General features: G+C 44.5%; 1 protein-coding gene across 3 annotated transcripts in view; it reads right to left on the bottom strand.

Annotated features, from left to right (window-relative positions):
• CACNG5 (calcium voltage-gated channel auxiliary subunit gamma 5) overlaps positions 1-17,722 on the bottom strand; it is a 44,469-nt gene extending 26,747 nt beyond the window's left edge. For 2 of the 3 annotated variants that reach the window (XM_077328393.1, XM_077328394.1), the window contains exon 1: positions 17,442-17,581. Coding sequence is in view for 1 of the 3 variants with exons in the window: in XM_077328392.1 (XP_077184507.1) it covers positions 17,442-17,709 (268 nt within the window). In the remaining 2 variants the exon portion in view is untranslated. Of the gene's footprint in view, positions 1-17,441 lie in introns of all 3 variants that reach the window. The other variant, XM_077328392.1, reaches the window with a different exon arrangement.
• Positions 17,723-18,406: the final 684 nt, after the last annotated feature.

Genomic DNA, 18,406 nt, shown 5'->3' with positions numbered 1-18,406 from the left:
CGGAAGATAGAGACATAGTTCAACGAGATCTGAACACAATGGAAAAATGGGCAAATGAGAACAAGATGCAATTTAATAAAGTGTAAAGTTCTGCATCTGGGTCAGAAAAATGAAAAGCATGCCTACTGGATGGGGGATACGCTTCTAGGTAGCACTGTGTGTGAACGAGACCTTGGGGTACTTGTGGATTGTAAACTAAACATGAGCAGGCAGTGTGATGCAGTGGTAAAAAAGGCAAATGCCATTTTAGGCTGTATCAACAGAGGCATCACATCAAAATCACAAGATGTCATAGTCCCATTGTATACGGCACTGGTCAGACCACACCTGGAGTACTGTGTGCAGTTCTGGAGGCCTCACTTCAAGAAGGACGTAGATAAAATTGAAAGGGTACAAAGGAGAGCGACGAAGATGATCTGGGGCCAAGGGACCAAGCCCTATGAAGATAGGTTGAGGGACTTGGGAATGTTCAGCCTGGAGAAAAGGAGGTTGAGAGGGGACATGATAGCCCTTTTTAAGTATTTGAAAGGTTGTCACTTGGAGGAGGGCAGGATGCTGTTTCTGCTGGCTGCAGAGGAGAGGACACGCAGTAATGGGTTTAAACTTCAAGTACAACGATATAGGCTAGATATCAGGAAAAAGTTTTTCACAGTCAGAGTAGTTCAGCAGTGGAATAGGCTGCCTAAGGAGGTGGTGAGCTCCCCCTCACTGGAAGTCTTCAAGCAAAGGTTGGATACACACTTTTCTTGGATGCTTTAGGATGCTTAGGGCTAATCCTGCGTTGAGCAGGGGGTTGGACTAGATGGCCTGTATGGCCCCTTCCAACTCTATGATTCTATGATTCTATGATTGATGGGGAGCCAAGGAAGCTTGTAGCCAGACGCGGATGTTGGATTTTCGTAGGGCAAACTTTAATAAACTCAGAGACATGATGAATGTCATACCATGGACGAGAATGCTGGAAGGGAAGGGATCATGTGAAGGGTGCGTGCTACTCAAACAAGAGCTATTGCATGCTCGATCAATGACTATCCCAGAAAGACGAAAACACTGCAGGAGCTCTAAGAAGCCTATTTGGATGAACAGAGAACTTCAAGAGGAACTAAGAAAGAAAAGGAAAATGTTCAGGAAATGGAGGGAAGGACAGAGCTCTAAAGAAGAGTACCTACAGGTTACTAGGCACAGTAGAGCAATCATCAGAAAGGCCAAAGCTGAGAGTGAGCTAAGATTGGCCAGGGAAGCCCATTGTAACAAGAAAAGATTTTTCAGTTATGTGAGGAGCAAACGTAAAGTAAAGGAGGCAATAGGCCCACTGTTGGGTGCGGATGGACAAACTCTAACGGAAAATGCAGAGAAAGCAGAAAGGCTTAGTGCATATTTTACATCTGTTTTTTCCCACAGGTCAAAGGGTTTAGGCACATCTAGAGATGGCCGTAGCCAAAGGATAATGTCTGGGTGGCAGGTTAACATGGATAGAGAGGTGGTCGAGAGGCATTTAGCTGCACTGGATGAGTTCAAATCCCCTGGTCCAGATGAAATGCACCCGAGAGTGCTCAAAGAACTTTCCGAAGAACTTGCACAGCCCTTGTCCATCATCTTCGGAACCTCTTTAAGGACTGGAGATGTCCCGGAGGACTGGAAGAGAGCAAATGTTATTCCGATCTTCAAAAAAGGGAGGAAGGATGACCCGGGAAACTACAGACCAGTGAGTCTGATCTCTGTTGTTGGGAAGATAATTGAGCAGATATTAAAGGGAGCGATCTGCAAACATCTGGAGGACAATTTGGTGATCCAAGGAAGTCAGCATGGATTTGTCTCCAACAGGTCCTGCCAGACCAACCTGGTTTCCTTTTTTGACCAAGTAACAGGTTTGCTGGATCAGGGAAATTTGGTTGATGTCGTTTACTTGGATTTTAGTAAAGTTTTTGATAAGGTTCCCCATGATGTTCTGATGGATAAGTTGAAGGACTGCAATCTGGATTTTCAGATAGGTAGGTGGATAGGGCATTGGTTAGAGAACCGCACTCAAAGAGTTGTTGTCAATGGTGTTTCATCAGACTGGAGAGAGGTGAGTAGCGGGGTACCTCAGGGCTCGGTGCTCAGCCCAGTACTTTTTAACATATTCATTAATGATCTAGATGAGAGGGTGGACTACTCATCAAGTTTGCAGATGACACCAAATTGGGAGGACTGGCAAACACTCTGGAAGATAGAGACAGAGTTCAACGAGATCTGAACACAATGGAAAAACAGGCAAATGAGAACAAGATGCAATTTAATAAAGATAAGTGTAAAGTTCTGCATCTGGGTCAGAAAAATGAAAAGCATGCCTACTGGATGGGGGATACGCTTCTAGGTAACACTGTGTGTGGACGAGACCTTGGGGTACTTGTGGATTGTAAACTAAACATGAGCAGGCAGTGTGATGCAGCGGTAAAAAAGGCGAATGCCATTTTAGGCTGTATCAACAGGGGCATCACATCAAAATCACAAGATGTCATAGTCCCATTGTATATGGCACTGGTCAGACCACACCTGGAGTACTGTGTGCAGTTCTAGAGGCATCACTTCAAGAAGGATGTAGATAATATTGAAAGGGTACAGAGGAGAGTGACGAAGATGATCTGCAGCCAAGGGACCAAGCCCTATGAAGATAGGTTGGGGGACTTGGGAATGTTCAGCCTGGAGAAAAGGGGGTTGAGAGGGGACATGATAGCCCTCTTTAAGAATTTGAAAGGTTGTCACTTGGAGGAGGGCAGGATGCTGTTTCTATTAGCTGCAGAGGAGAGGACACGTAGTAATGGGTTTAAACTTCAAGTACAACGATATAGGCTAGATATCAGGAAAATGATTTTCACAGTAAGAGTAGTTCTTCAGTGGAATAGGCTGCCTAAGGAGGTGGTGAGCTCCCCCTCAGTGGCAGTCTTCCAGCAAAGGTTGGATACACACTTTTCTTGGATGCTTTAGGATGCTTAGGGATGATCCTGTGTTGAGCAGGGAGTTGGACTAGATGGCCTGTATGGCCCCTTACAACTCTATGATTCTATGATTCTATGATGCAGGGAGCAAAACAGAAAGCAATACATGGGAGATAAAACAGCCAGTTGTTAAGGAGGGGAGACTGACTGGCTTTGACAAGGGGTCACCTAAAGCAGCTGTCCTTATCTCAAGATGAAATAGGATTTGGGCAAAGAATTGCCACCTAGAATGTTTCAGATTCTTTCTTGGTCTACTCCTGTAATGTAGTTTCCTCATGTTATATGAAACATCACAACCACATTCCATGGTCAACTCTTGACACCCCTACATCTGAGCCTACAACTGGCTCTCTGTTTTTATTTATCATTCTGTATAACTCAATCCACTCCAAAAGCACTGATGCCTATCAGCACTACACTTTTTATTTACGTAACTAGATTTGTTATCTAGTCTTAAAATGGTCTCTTTTACCAATCCATCCACATGGAAGGACTGCTTTCCATCTTCCAGGCTAAAAATTGGCGGCATAAAGACAACCACAAAAAGATACAGTGAGAGAAAGCAAAATAATTCAAAATCCATTGATCATGGAATGTAAATTCTAATATTTCTATGTCTGCCTTAGTTCATGCACCAAAATCTTCACTTGTCAACGCTCTGTGATGTCACAGTAAGTAATCCACTTGTAACTAGAAGGGCCATGGCTGACATTGCAACAGATGAACCATCTGCTGGTGGTTGGCATTCACACCCCAAAGACTGAAATATTTTCCCCTAAGTTACACATATTTAATATATAAAGTATTTAATAATTCTTAAGAAATAACCCAGCAAAACAGATCACCATTATTCCTTTTTTAAAAAAAGAAAAGAAGAACTGGTTCTTATATGCTGCTTTTTTCTTCCCGGAGGAATTCCAAAGTGCCTTCCCTTTCCTCTCCCCAGAACAGACACTCTGTGAGGTAGGGGAGGCTGAGAGAACCCTGATATTCCTGCTCCATCAGAACAGCTGTATCAGGGCTGTGGCGAGCCTGGAAATGAGAACAAGAGATTGTATCAGCTGAGGTCAAAGGACAGTTGCCTTCATAATCATTGGACTGGGCTGTTTAATCGAGTTTTGTGTCTATGGCTACTCTGTGAGTCCGGGGAATTAAAATGTATTTGGAAAAAGTCACAAGGTCACCAGGCATAGGAAAATAGTGTGTCCTGTGAATCACAACAGGGCTGATTTTGCACACATTGGATGATGCACTTTCAATGTACGTTTGCAGCTGGATATTCCTGTGTGGAACAGGATAATCTACTTTGAATGTGCATTGAAAGTGCATCATCCAAGTGCATAATAGGCACACAATACTATACAGCTAATATGCACAGAAAGAACATCAGGATTGTACTGTGTTCAGTTTTGGGCACCCCAGTTGAAGAGGGATGTAGACAAACTGGAGTGTGTACAGAGGAGGGCAACAAAGATGGTGAGGAGTTTGGAGACCAAGACATATGAGGAAAGGTTGGGGGACCTTGGTCTGTTTAGCTTAGAGAGGAGACGACTCAGAGGGGATCTGATAACCATCTTCAAGTATTTAAAAGGGTGCCATATAGAAAATGGAGCAGAGTTGTTCTCTCTTGTCCCAGAGAGATGGACCATAACCAATGGGATTAAATTAATTCAAACAAAATTCTGTCTAAACCTCCAAAAGAAGTTCCTGACCCTTAGAGAGGTTTCTCAGTGGAACAGGCTTCCTCAGGAGGTGGTGGGTTCTCCATCTTTGGAAATTTCTAAACAGAGGCTGGATAGCCATCTGACAGAGAGGCTATGAAGGTTCAAGGGGGTGGCAGGCTCAGTGGAGGGTTGTGAGTGTCCTGTATAGTGCAGGAGGCTGGACTAGATGACCCAGAAGGTCCCTTCCAACTCTATTATATGGTTCTATGGTCACATTGGGACCAATGACATTGGGGTATGTGCTACTGGAAGTTACTAGGCAAAAGGTTAAAGGCCAGGACCTCAAAGCTTCTCAGAAGTGCTGCCGGTTCTAAACACAGGGCCAGTTCGATAGGCAAAGATAAAAGAGCAGATGAGAAAATGGTGCTGACAGGAAGGGTTTATATTTGTTAGTCACTGGAGAACTTTCTGAACCTGTACAAAGGTCCAAAGGGAGCCAGGCTGTTGGTGATTAGTATCAAAAAGGTACCGTAGCATCTTTTAAAGTAATCATGGGGGATAAGCCAATAGGAACTGGGAAATCTCCAGTACAGGGTAAGTCAGTCCAAAGGAATGATTGTATAAATACTCAGGGTAATATTGATAGGAGTATAATAGAACTTGGGAGTGCGGTCACAAGGGCATCTGAGGGCCATGTGTTGTGACTAAGGGAAGCAAGCGTTACTGGAGAGGTAAAGACATTATAGGTGTCTATATGTAAATATTGTCTCAGGGCCAAGTTGAGGGAGTTGGAGTGCTTGCTGTTCCATAACAATTTAGATATATTAGGTATTCAGAAACATGGTGGAGTGGGGTAAATCTATGTAATATAGTAATTCCTATAGACAGGACAGGGAAGAACAGGTTGTCATTGGTGTTGCATTGTACATCAAAGCGGGCATAGGGTCATCAAATAAGTTAGAAGACATCAAGGGATTTAATTCCCCAACAGAAGTGATACATGGGAAAATAATAGGTCCTAAGAGTTACTTCAAAATGGCTGTGTACAATCACCCACCGAATCAGACCTCTGAGGCTGATCCTGAAATGGAGAAAGAAATAAAGGAGGTGACTAAGATAGATACTACTGTTATACTGGGAGATTTCAATTACCCTCACATTGACTGGGTAAACGTGTTTGAGACATGCTTTAGAAATGAGATTCCTAGACATCATAAATGACTGTGCACTATTACAGAACCAGACAAAGAAGTAATGAACTTGGACTTGGTTCTGAGAGGCTTTTGAGACCTGGTGAGAGATGTGGTAGTTGTTACACCCATTGAGAACAATGACCACAATGCTATTAAATTCAGCATTCATGTCAATGGAAAGTTACCCCTAAAGTCAAAACTGTAAGACTTGATTTCAAGAGATAGTTATCAAAATTATTTATTTTTACATTTCTATCCTGAGGGCTTAATGCAGCTCAACGTATATTAGGAAATAAAACAATGAGTAAAATGTTTAATCATTTTAAAACAAACTTCCAGTATACAAGATCAATCATTTCTGGGAGAGCACTCGCTTAATATAGACTCTTGATATGGTTCCTATGGGGGCCCAGGTAGCCACATTTTAGACAAGTTTAAGTTTCCAGATCAGATACAAGAGTAGCCTTGTAAGGGGTACAGTAAAAAGAGAAGTGAAGGGGAACTGCAAGAGAGTCAGATCACTAGATGATGCTTGAAATGATTTAAAACCCCCACTAGGACCCATTATGCACGGGGGTTTTAGCGCACATTCGGGGTGGAATGGCGGCGACTAAAATCACGGATAACGCACGGAGCCGGCTGCAACCGGCTGCAGCTTCGGTGCATGCCGCCGAAAAAGCCGCGTCAGTGAAACTCGGAAGAAAGCGGAGCTTCCGGGTGAGCGGGGCGCAACCAGAAGCGGCGCCCGGATCGGCGCGTGCATAATCGGTTACTCTGGGTTTTGCCGCCGTAACGCCCCGCCCCGTGTATAACCGGTATGCGTCGCGTCTTCCCCCTCCGCTTTTTCGATGGGACCCAAATTCGCCGTTTCGGCGGCCGTGCATAATGGGCCTAGTTGAAGCCCAAATAGAATTAGGATTAGGAAGAGCACTGACAAATTGAAAAGAAGGCTTGTGTGGTTAACAAAGCAAAAGTCAAGGCTACAAGGAAACCATGAAGCCAGCAGAAACATAAATCTTCAAAGCAGATGAGTAAATATGAAGTAGCTTTGATGGTTAGCTTCCGCAAAAACAGAAGTCAAACTTGCACTGGTTACAGACTGACAATTAACTACAACAAGCAAAGTAAAAAAAAATCAAGAATCGGATTGTCACATGAGAAGTATGTGAAAACATCAAGGCCTGCCATCAATTCTATTAGTCTTTAAGGTGCTCCTGGGCTGTTCTGCACTGACTTTGTTTATTCCGTTGCGGATCCTGCTGAATTCAGAGGGTCTTCCTCTATCTCCCCCCTTTCCATTGAAACAGAAAAGTGTTCTGCATGTGGTTAAGGAAGCTCAGAAGGGGGGGGGGGAGCCAAGTGCACCAGGAGCCTCTTTCTTTCTTTTCTTGAGGTGTGTGTAGGGGGAGAGGATTGGAGACAGCCGAGGAGGGAGAGGAAAAAAAGCAAGAGGCAAATCTCCTGAGAGAAGTTAGGGCTTCTGGAGCTTCTGCTGAGAGAAGTTAGGGCTTCCCCTTTAAGGCAAACCTGCAGTCTGGGAACGAGGAAGCCTTTGAACTGAAGCCTTGGCCAATCAGCACTTTTCCACAACGGAAGCTCAGCTGCAAGTTCGGAACAGGCAGAGAGCTGCATGCTTTCTCATGCTGATTTTTTCAAATATTGAGGGTTATATCTACTCTAGGATATTGCGGGGGAAAGGTAGGGTCACTCTGGATCAATCATGCTTGTTGCAGAAGCAAAATTTAATTTGGACAAAATCAAAATGGAAATCACGTTTAGTGGAGATGGCAGGGACTGAATCAACCTGGGATTGGAAGAAAAGCTCCGTGCAGATTCAACCCTGGACTCTTGCTCTTTTCGGATCTGAAGAAGTCATCAGTGACTCACAAAAGCTACCCCCCTGCCACAGCTTCTGTTAGTCTTTAAGGTACTTCTGGACTCTTGCTCTTTTCTGCTTCTACAGACAGCATAACACAGCTACCCACCTTGATCAGCAATAAGACTTACTGAAGATAGCCTTAAACAGGGTGCCGGAGAAGTTCAGGAAGTGATCTTGGATATGGAAATAGACTGTTACAAATAGACTCAAGTTGCAAAAAACACTTCAGTTTATGGACAAAAATGCCTAGCAGTTATAGCATTATAACAACCGGGGCACTCCAAATCCTCAAGGCACCGTAGACTAAATTGTAGGCCTTAAAGGACAGTATAAAAAAAACCTCCTGTATTATTCTACAATGGATTGTGTGTGTGCGTGTGCGTGTGTGCGCGGGGGGGGGGAACCACTGTTTAAACTGGGCAATAATCTACCACCCAAAGCCCCAAAGTTCTGGGCATGTTTACTGGGAAGCGATCCCCATTAAAGTCAAAGGAATTCCATTTCCAGTGCAATAGAATAAGAGGCTTAAATACCAAACAGGAGTCCAGGGCCTCTTGAAAACTGTTTTGATTCAACATTCCTAGACACCCTGTAGTTTAGCGATAATGCTTTTTACAACAAAATTTGAGTGCAATGGCACCTTTAAGACCAACAAAGATGTATTCAAAGCATGAGGTTTTGTGTGCATGCACACTTCCTCAGTGAAAGCTCACGTCTTGAATAAATCTTTGTTGGTCTTAAAGATGCCATTGCACTCAAATTTTGTTGTACTACTTCAGACCACCATGGATTTCCACTTGAATGCTTTTTACAGTTCAGAATAAAATATGCATTACTCTATCCAGTGCCTCAAGACTCCCAATTTTATTTTTAGTGCAACAGTCTAAAGCTGCTCTCCCTGCGGTCTTAACACAGATGCCGATAAAATCCCCACCCTGTATTTCTTACCTTTTTGTTAAGTTCCACCAGTCCCCCTGCATTCTGCCTGAGTCCACACCATTTCACCATAAAGCAAAACTTCATAGGCACCCACAGCTACCTCTATACCCATCCAGAGGGGGAAATTAAACGTTCTAAGTCTTTCAAGTCACCGTGTATTGTCCTTCCCACATGCATTCCCTGGTTCCATACTACGGTCCCAACACTATGAGCCTTTCAAAAATGTACTTGTGGAAACCCCCTAGACCAGCCTTTCTCAATTTTTTTACCATTGAAAAGCCCTGGAACATTTTTCAGGCTTTGAAAAAACCCAGAAGTGGCATGATTGTGCAGAATATTCCTGAGAAGCATTGCTGTGTGCATGCCAACCCAGGACTCCTTCTCTCCCCACCCCCTCCAAGTCCATCATTGGCCATTGGGGGGGGGGGTTTAACATGACCACATATGGTCATATCAGCAGATAAAAGTGTAATATATTTTTTAAAAAATATAAAAATGAATTAACATCCACCCATTCAGGAAACCCTTCCAGGGCCATCAAGAAAACCCAGGGTTTCTAGATATATACAAAACCAGAACTAACACTCTGATTATATTTTTGAAGCACTCTTACAAAGATAAATTGCATACTACAGGGTAAAAGGGACATGCTCTAAAAACACCAAAAGAGAGTTGCTTAAAGGGGCAGATTCATGACTGTACTATAGGTAAAGGTAAAGGTATCCCCTGTACAAGCACCGAGTCATGTCTGACCCTTGGGGTGACGCCCTCTAGCGTTTTCATGGCAGACTCAATACGGGGTGGTTTGCCAGTGCCTTCCCCAGTCATTACCGTTTACCCCCCAGCAAGCTGGGTACTCATTTTACCGACCTCGGAAGGATGGAAGGCTGAGTCAACCTTGAGCCGGCTGCTGGGATTGAACTCCCAGCCTCATGGGCAAAGCTTTCAGACGGCTGCCTTACCACTCTGCGCCACAAGAGGCTCTGTGCCACAAGAGACTGTACTATGCAGGGATATAAATTCAGTCAACTTATAAAAAAACTAGCCAGATCCCACATGGAATTGAAACCCCCTGAAAGAGGGTCCCCAGTCTGTGATTGTTTTTTTTTAAAGCTTGTGTTTTTTTTTTGCATACTCAAAATTCAAAGTTGAGTTTTCTCATTTCTATGACAAGGATGTTGCCATTTGGAGATTAGTAAATGGCTTCAGAGGTACTGCAAATAATTGGAAGGAGGTAGAAATCAACAGAAAAGCAGCACACACAAATCTTTCTTTCTGGCCCTCATCATTTGCATACAATAACAATTGTATCATACAAGAGCCAGCCTTTGGAGGATGCCCATTGATCAATTCTGAGCCAAATCAGACAATTTCAGATTTAAAAGGTGCAGAGCAAGAACACAGCCTTGTTTCACGCCTTTAGTAACTGGCAGTCTAGCAGTTAAGAAGCCCAGGGGAGAATATTTGACTTGACATGAAGTGTCAGTATGAATTCTCCTAAGAAGAAACAATAATTGAGAATCAATTTTAGAGTACTTCTATTTTCCCCATAGGGCCTCCCTTGGAATCAAATCAAAAGCATTTTTCAAATCTACGAATGCTACATGTAATTTTTTGTTGTTGTTTCCAAGGTTCATATATGTATCTCTGTGCACGACAGTTCTGACCCAAGTCAGGCTCATACCCACCTAGGAAATGTGGAATCCCAGAACATGAACCTACACCTATCTGGCAACCTCACCTCCTCTCTTTAATGTTTTCATGTCCTGAAATAGACCAGGGGGTGCTATGTGGCTGGTTGGGTGGCTGCAGAGGCGTTATATACTTTTGATGCCCCAACTCCTCAAGGAGTTTTCCCAGACCAGGCACAGCCAACCTCTAGGTAGTTCCTAGAGATCTCCTGGAATTACTGCTCATCTCCAGACTATAATGATCAGCTCCCCAGGCTAAAATGGCTGCTTTGGAGGGGGACTCTGTAGCATTGTATCCCACTGAGGTTTAAGGATGCCAGCCTTCAGGTGGGATCTGAGAACCCCCCAGAAATACAGCTCATCTCCAGGCAGTTAGGCTGAAGGAAAAAGCTCCCCCCCCCCCATGCACACCCCATCAAAAGAAATGCATGTGGGTACAGAAACACCTTGGCTAGCACAGTCTGCTGCTTGGCTGGTGATATCTTCCCTTCTGAAGCCTACTGCTGGCAACTGCAGTTCCGATTGTTGTTTGTAAGGGCAAGTCATTGCCTAATAGAAGGAGAACATCTAGTTCCCCCCAAAGTCTCACTGTCTACTTTCCTGTATAGCTAACTCCACTTGAAATTCTGGGCCATTTATGCCTTTGATTTCAAAGGACCTGTATGGTTTGCCTGTGTCTTCCCTCCAGCAGCAAGGCTGGCCACAGCAGTATTGTAAGTGAGAAGAGGCTTTTCTGTGACCTCCCTGTCAGCCACCCATTAGACAGATGGGGAAAGTTTCCCCTCCCCCCAAAAAAGGAATGCACATGCATGCCCACAGATCCCCCTGCATTGCTCTTGGAAATGCGTCCCTTGCCTCAGTCATTGGTTGTTAGAAGCTTCCTTCACAGCAGGCCTGAAAAGAAGGGGGAGCTCGGAACCCTGAGCAAGAGCAGCAATTGGCCCTGAGGGGGGGAGATTCCACCAATAGAAGGTTTTTGAACCTTCAGCATGCTGTCAGAAGTACACGATGTATTTTATTATATTAGATACATTTCCTCCAAGAAACTCAGAATGATATACTAAAAGACATTGAAATGTTAGGCTAAGAGTCTGACTCAAAGTCATTTTGCAGATTGCCTTAATGTTCCATTTTCATTCCCTGATACCAGGTTTTTTCCTTGTGTGCAGTCCCAGTCTTTCCTCGTTCCCCCAATTCTTTCCAGTATGGTGTAGTGGTTAGGAGTGCGGACTTCTAATCTGGCATGCTGGGTTCGATTCTACACTCCCCCACATGCAGCCAGCTGGGTGGCCTTGGGCTCACCATAGCACTGATAAAACTGTTCTGACCGAGCAGTGATATCAGGGCTCTCTCAGCCTCACCCACCTCACAGGGTATCTGTTGTGGGGAGAGGAAAGGGACGGCGACTGTAAGCCACTTTGAGACTCCTTCGGTTAGGGGAAAGCAGCATATAAGAACCAACTTTTCTTCTTCTATCTGAAACTAGTTTTTTTCCTGTACTTTCTTCCCCCACTGAGGAATATATTTGCAAGATAACCTCTTTCTTGGAATCTGATTTTCCCCCTCACTTTGTAGATTGCCACCCAAAACCTGTGCAGAAAGGGCAAGTTTGAGTGGCAAACTTCTTTTGATTTTTTTGTGTGTATGCATGCCAGCACTGAAAGATTTCAGTGCTATAAGATGCCTGCACTGAAAAGTCAGTGCCATTGGGAGATCTGACACTAGTTCCTGCAGTTCTGTTTAAACAGGAAGCTGACTCAGAATCAATCTTCAAGGCAATGGGGGGGGGGGAGAAAAAGAATTCTGTAACTCCAGTTCTTTAAAAACCAGCTCTTGAGATGTTTACCAGAACAGTGCAGACAGAAACTGAAGAAGGTACACGTATTAATCATAAGCTTTTGCTGGGAAGGCGGGGGAGCAATATTCTGGCTACTTTAAATGCCCTGGATTACATCACCAATTTTTGCTTTATACCATAGTAGAAGAGGTATTGATGCCAATGGGGCTACACTTGCGTAAGGGGACTCTGGGACAGTCTTGGGCAAGACACTGCTTAATTCTGAAGTAAGGACCAGAGAAGGGAAACAGAACAAGAAGGGGTTTTTCATGGAGCCTCTCCTCCAAGTAAAGGAACAGTGTTGGCGACCAGGGCAGGCATGCCTTGAAAACACCCCTCTTTATACATGTTTACCCAACCATAAGCCCCACTGAGCTAATCAAGCATAGCGCTCTGACCAGGACAATTCTGTCATACGGAGGAGGGGAGTGTTAAAGATGATCGACTCGGGGTGTCTCATGTCCTAGGTATGCCATAGGATCTGTTACTTGATGCAAGTCAAATAAAGGAATTCAGAATTTTTAGGGAAAGCCAATCAGAGAGACTACTCTAATGTGGGAAAATAGGCAACCAATAAGGGGTGATACCCATACACCAGGAACAATCCTCAGTTGTAGTGTGATGAGTGAGGAACGTACTTTACCAAGGATTGTGCAACCCCCTTGAGGCTGCTGAAATCTACAATGCTTCAGTACATGCGCAACTCCCCTCCCACACACACACACACACACACACACACACACACACACACACACACACACACACAAAGAAAATCCCAGAAAAATCAATCTTCAGTGTGATTGTGAACAGATAAAACCACAGTGGGAAAAAAAAAACGTTTAAAATGTGTGAACTGATTGCACCGATAGAATGATTATCAGAACAGCCACATCACCCATGAAAACCCCAAGGATGGCTGCAATCTGGAAAATGCCTAATTCAAGAAGAAGAAAAAGAAGAAGAAGAAGAATAGTTACTTTTTATACCCTGCTTTTCACTACATTAAGGAGTTATAAAGTGGCTTATAAAAGATTATTTCTCTAAATTGAAGTTCCTGTTGAAAACATTGAGTATTTATTCATGACATTAGTCAATTGTATGTTTGTTGTGCATTTACTATTTTTTTTGAACAATTACTAATTGTACCTTTATATATTTTCTAAGAATTGATGTCCCTTGAAAGAGCCACACAGCAAAACACATTGGGATTTGTTTAAAATTCTGGACATTAAAGAACCACTGAAACCACTGGACATTAAAGAACCATTAAAGAACCACTCCATAGAAGTCTGTTCATTATACTATAACTTTTGATACACCATACTGGTATCCCAGTGCCCTATCACTTGCCTTGTGACCACTGATAAAGGCAGCAATGCCGAAATGCATCTGGTCAGTGGCAGCATTAGTATGAATGTACACTTGGATTCTAATGAGGCTATATTTTAAGCCTTGGGTTTTTAATTTCAATAAATATTAATATTCAATTTTACAACACTTTACAGAGGCTTGAGCATGGATATGTGAATCAAGCTTTTTACAGCTTTTTAAGTACTTTGATCTGCATCAGACAGCTGAAAGAAATCTCTGAACAAAATTTTTCCATGTACATTCAGCCACTTCTCTCACATGAAGAAGATTCAAGTTACAAGGGTTTCATTAGCTCTTGAGTCCTCACTGATTTTTCCAGGCATGCAAATATGCAAATGAATATGTATAGCCATCTTCTCCTCCCCTCATTACTATATCTGAAGAGATTTTATATAAATAATAATTAACAACTTTTTTAGCAAACTATTAATTCCCAGTTTTTGTTCTGCTTGTATTTTGGTGAGCATTAACTATATCTAATGGCTTAACCATTACAATCCCCATCTCAAATAAATAAAATTGTGCATAAGCCTATGTATACTAAAGCATAGGTCGGTTTTCAATAGATCTTGTTCCCAGATAATTTATATTATAAACAACATACCATCCATTTAAACAGGAAACATTCAAGTCACATACAGCTGTCCAGGTGGGACTTAATTTTCTTTAGGGTGGCTGGACCATGACCGGGTTTTATGAATTAACATTACTCGGTGTTTGAATGCCATTATGATATAGATATAAAACCACCACCCTGTCATAACAAATTATTTGTCAATTAATCTGAACTTGTATTAATGTGATCATTCCACATCCAGTTCCTTTAAATAGTTGGGGTACTGTACACTTATTCTAATTGTTAATGTGGGACACATCTTCTGGCGCACATCCTGAAATGGATTTGAATACGGACTTGATGCCTGTAGTCCCAGCCCAGGGAGCATGGCAGAACAGGACAAGGAAGCTGAGCGGGCTGAGACAAAGGACATGGTGCCCCTGGGGGCCTAGCCAATGCCTGCAATGCCAGTGGAGTCAGGAAGTGGCCACACTGTGTCCAAGGCAGAGGTTGTGGCACCCCCTGGGGGCCCAGCCAGCACCTGCAACCCCAGTGGGGAGCAAGGAAGCAGTCGCACTGCCTCTGAGGCAGAGTCCGCAGTGCCCTTGTGATGCTAGTGGGGGGCAAGGAAGTGGCTGCCCTGCCTCTGAGGCCGAGGCAGATGCTGTGGCCCCCCTGGGGGCTCAGCCACCTCCTGCAATGCCAGTGGGGGGCGAGGAACTGGTGGACACAGCCCGAGGGTTAAAAAGAAAATGGGAAGGGGGGGAAGGGAGTCGTGTGTGTGTGTGTGTTTGCTTGCTTGCTTGGGTGGGTGGGAAGGAGGGGAGGAAGTTGGGAAACTAACAGGTAAGGGGAGAAACAGGACAGAGGGAAGGCAGTCTCTGTGTGTCTGTTTGTGAGTGAAGGGGAGGGGATGAACCAAGGAGGATGTCAGGAAACCAACAGGTATGGGGGAGGGGGGAAGAGAAGGGAATCTGTCTCTGTGTGTGTGTGTGTGTGTGTGTGTGTGTGTGTATGTGTATGTGTGTGTTTGCAGGGAAGGGAGGGGGCCCTGACCAAGTAGCCCCAGAGCAGCTATGTGTCCCACATTACCCTCTGAGCGTCAAACTGTCAGTAGAATTTTTTTCTCCATTTCATAGATAATTTTATTTTTACAGCATCTGGTAGAGTTACAGACTATTCCAATTCCTTCTATCTCAAATATAACAAAAGGTGATGTTTAGTCACATTGACTGAAGCCTAACAGTGAAAGCCCATGCATATTTCCTCAGAATTATGTCCCATTTTTCTCAATAGGACTTATTCCCAGGTAAGTGGGGGCAGAAGACTGCAATATAGGTGTTGGTTGTTCACACATGCCGAATAAAGGACTTTCAGCCTACTTTCAGTGCAGTTCAGTGATTATCTGCAAATGATGTATTTCTGTTTCACATGCTAAAATCCAGTTGCAGAGTAGTTTGAAAATGGGTTGAAAATGCATGTGTGAAAGCACTTCGGTAAACTGTGCCCTCAAGTTGCAACTCATTGATGGCAAATTCGTGACGCTCCATCTATTGGTGAGCAGAGCTGGCTTGCCACTACTTCCCTCTGCACAACCCTAACCTTGGTCATTTCCCATTCAAGGACAGACCACCAAAGAAGTGGTGCTTCCAAGGAAGTGGTCAAAGCTTTGATGAGATTGAGCCAGTCTAGGCTATTGGGCTGCTGCATTCAGCCTCTGGTTGCTTCACTTTTCCAGCAGGTTCCATCGAGATATTGAATCAAAGACTATTTGATTTGGAATGGTCAACAATGTTTCCATCACAGCCTTATGTCTGCTCCCTGCTGCCCTTGGCATTTAATTAAATCCTTAGAGAATGGCAAAATATTTCTATGATCTTGTTATCCCCCCCCCCCCCTGCAGAGTTTTCATGCTGGCAAGAATGAATTCACTTTCCTCAAACATCCCAGTGGGAAGATACTGTCATGTCCCAAAGACTTGTACCCAAGTTCTCTAAACTCTCCTCATTCAATCCAGTTTATCATTTTGGATTGTCAGTTTCATGTGCCCCCCACGCCCCCACAGAGAATTTATTTCTCCCCTATGTCTGTCCAGGTAAACAAAGAAGATACATGCCAGTTTCTTCTAAATTATCATTCTGCAGAGACCACATTGTGTGTAGCCAATTTTTTAATGGTTGTATTTCAAGCCAGATCTAAGATGTTTCAAATTAATTAATTTTATATCCACTTTGTTTGGTTGCATTTGTTTCTTGCTTGTTGTATGTCAATAAACGTATAGTTATCATTAACTCCACTGGAGTTTTTTTGTGAGCGATTTCTCCACAACTCTTTGACAGTGTCTCTCCCCACCACTTGGTGTCTCTAAGTCTGGGATCACTCTGCATTCATTAGCAGAGCCAAGTGTGCAAGTGCTGTTTTTACCATCTCACATAGGACAAAAGTCTGCACACAGCTTTCACAGGGCTGCTTAGCACTCCTCCAAGCCCAGCACGCCTGTCACATGGTGGGTCCTTCCCACGCAATCTAACAACAGAACTGGAATAGAATGAAGATTGGGGGATACAGCCACCTGTTCAGAACCCAGAGATTCAAGGCTCTATTTTGGGCTCAGAGGGAGAGCCTTATGCTAGTAAAAGAAAGCTCAGAAGCGGTTTAGCCCACTTTCCTCTGGTGCATCCCTTACCACTGAGTGCCTGCAGCATGGCTGGGATTTGCATTGATAATCAGAGGCTAAAAGCACACGCAAAACCCTCCCGTATCCCTCCAAAGGCAACAGAATGAGTTCACACATTCTAGAAAGTGCCATCAAGCCTTTGGCTCTGTCTTCCTCTACAACGGATGCTCCATAAAAGCAAGAAAAGGTTATATTAATCAGTGACAGCTTCATTCCTGGTGTGTTTCACCAGGGTCCGCTCCCCCCCCCCCCAGCCAGCTTGGTATTTGGGGGGCAGAATTAGCTCTCTTACTACCGGCCGCCACAAGAAAAGGAATAGCTGGGATATTTCCACCGCCCCCCCTCCCCCGCGAAGCACTGAGGAGAGTAAGCAAAGCACCTCCTTGATGTGCCTACATTTGGGTGCCAGTGTCCAGAGAAGTTATCACAATCACATCTGTACGTTGTACGCGGATGCAATGCAAGTCCTTCAAGGCGGCCAGTCTTAAGGCACTTCCCCCCTCCCCCCAACAAAGCCCTGACATTTTCCGATGGGATCCGTGCCTCCCGCCCCAGATGCGCCTCCAGCCTCCCTCTGGGTCCAGCGGCGGCTGCTGCTGCTGCCACACTTGCATCCCCCCCTCCCCAGCCGGGTTCCTTTCTCAGCTCTAACTGACCTTCGGATGGCCGGTGCCTCCCAGGAGCTCGCGCTCGCCCTTCCCGCGCCGCCGCTCTGTCCACTTTGCAGCGCCCTCCTCTCACCTCACGCGAGGCAGAAAGGCGACTGCGATCCGCGGCGTACAGGAGGTGGTGCGGAGGGGCGACGGACTGAGCTCGCTCGGCTGTTCCGGCGCGGGGTTTTATCCGCTCCTTCTTGGGCGGGCGGGAGGCAACGAGTTGCTGCAAGCGGGGAGGGGGGAGCGGGAGAAAGTCCCCGAGAGCCATTGGGGAAAGCACGGGAGGGCGCGCTGCTGCTGCTGCTGCTGCTGCTGCTGCACACGGCGAACTCGCTGCCTCCTCCCGCGACGGCTTCCCCCGGTCAATGCTTCTGGCTCCCGCCGTGAACTAGGCAGTAATTTTGCCTGCAGCAGTTCTTAAATTACCTTCTTTTAAAATTTATTCCGAAAGTACTCGGAATAAATCCCACCAGCACATCCACAGCTATTGTTTCCCTCTCAAACCCATTCATTTCCCCTCTACCTCATACAGGTGTGTGTTTAAAAAAAATATTTTTTAAACTAACGTGTTTTGTAAGATTTGAAGGCAGTGTTCAGAACAAAGTTGAGCAGCACATGCTTAATTTTCTTACGAAAATAAATAGAATGGGAAAGTATTTCCTTTATTTACATTAGTTATTGTCCACCTTCCCATGTTTTCAGAGGAAATAAATACTTGCTAAAGCCAGCTTCCACTTACCTTTTCATCTCTCGAACAAGCAACAAACACAAGCTTTTAGGTTGGCCAGATGCTCTGCCCTGCCCACAGCTGTTTTGGAAGGTTGTCACAAGAAGGCCCCTCTGCCTCAGAATATATCCTTGTAACAGTGAGCAGTTAGAAACCAGAGAGCACTTCTGGCTATATTGCCCCACTTATAATACGATTTGAGGCAACCTATTACAACCTATTCTAGATAGATATTCAG

Source organism: Paroedura picta, chromosome 3 (assembly GCF_049243985.1).
Source record: "Paroedura picta isolate Pp20150507F chromosome 3, Ppicta_v3.0, whole genome shotgun sequence".
Classification (NCBI taxonomy): domain Eukaryota; kingdom Metazoa; phylum Chordata; class Lepidosauria; order Squamata; family Gekkonidae; genus Paroedura; species Paroedura picta.
This window is presented reverse-complemented; position numbering and strand designations above follow the sequence as displayed.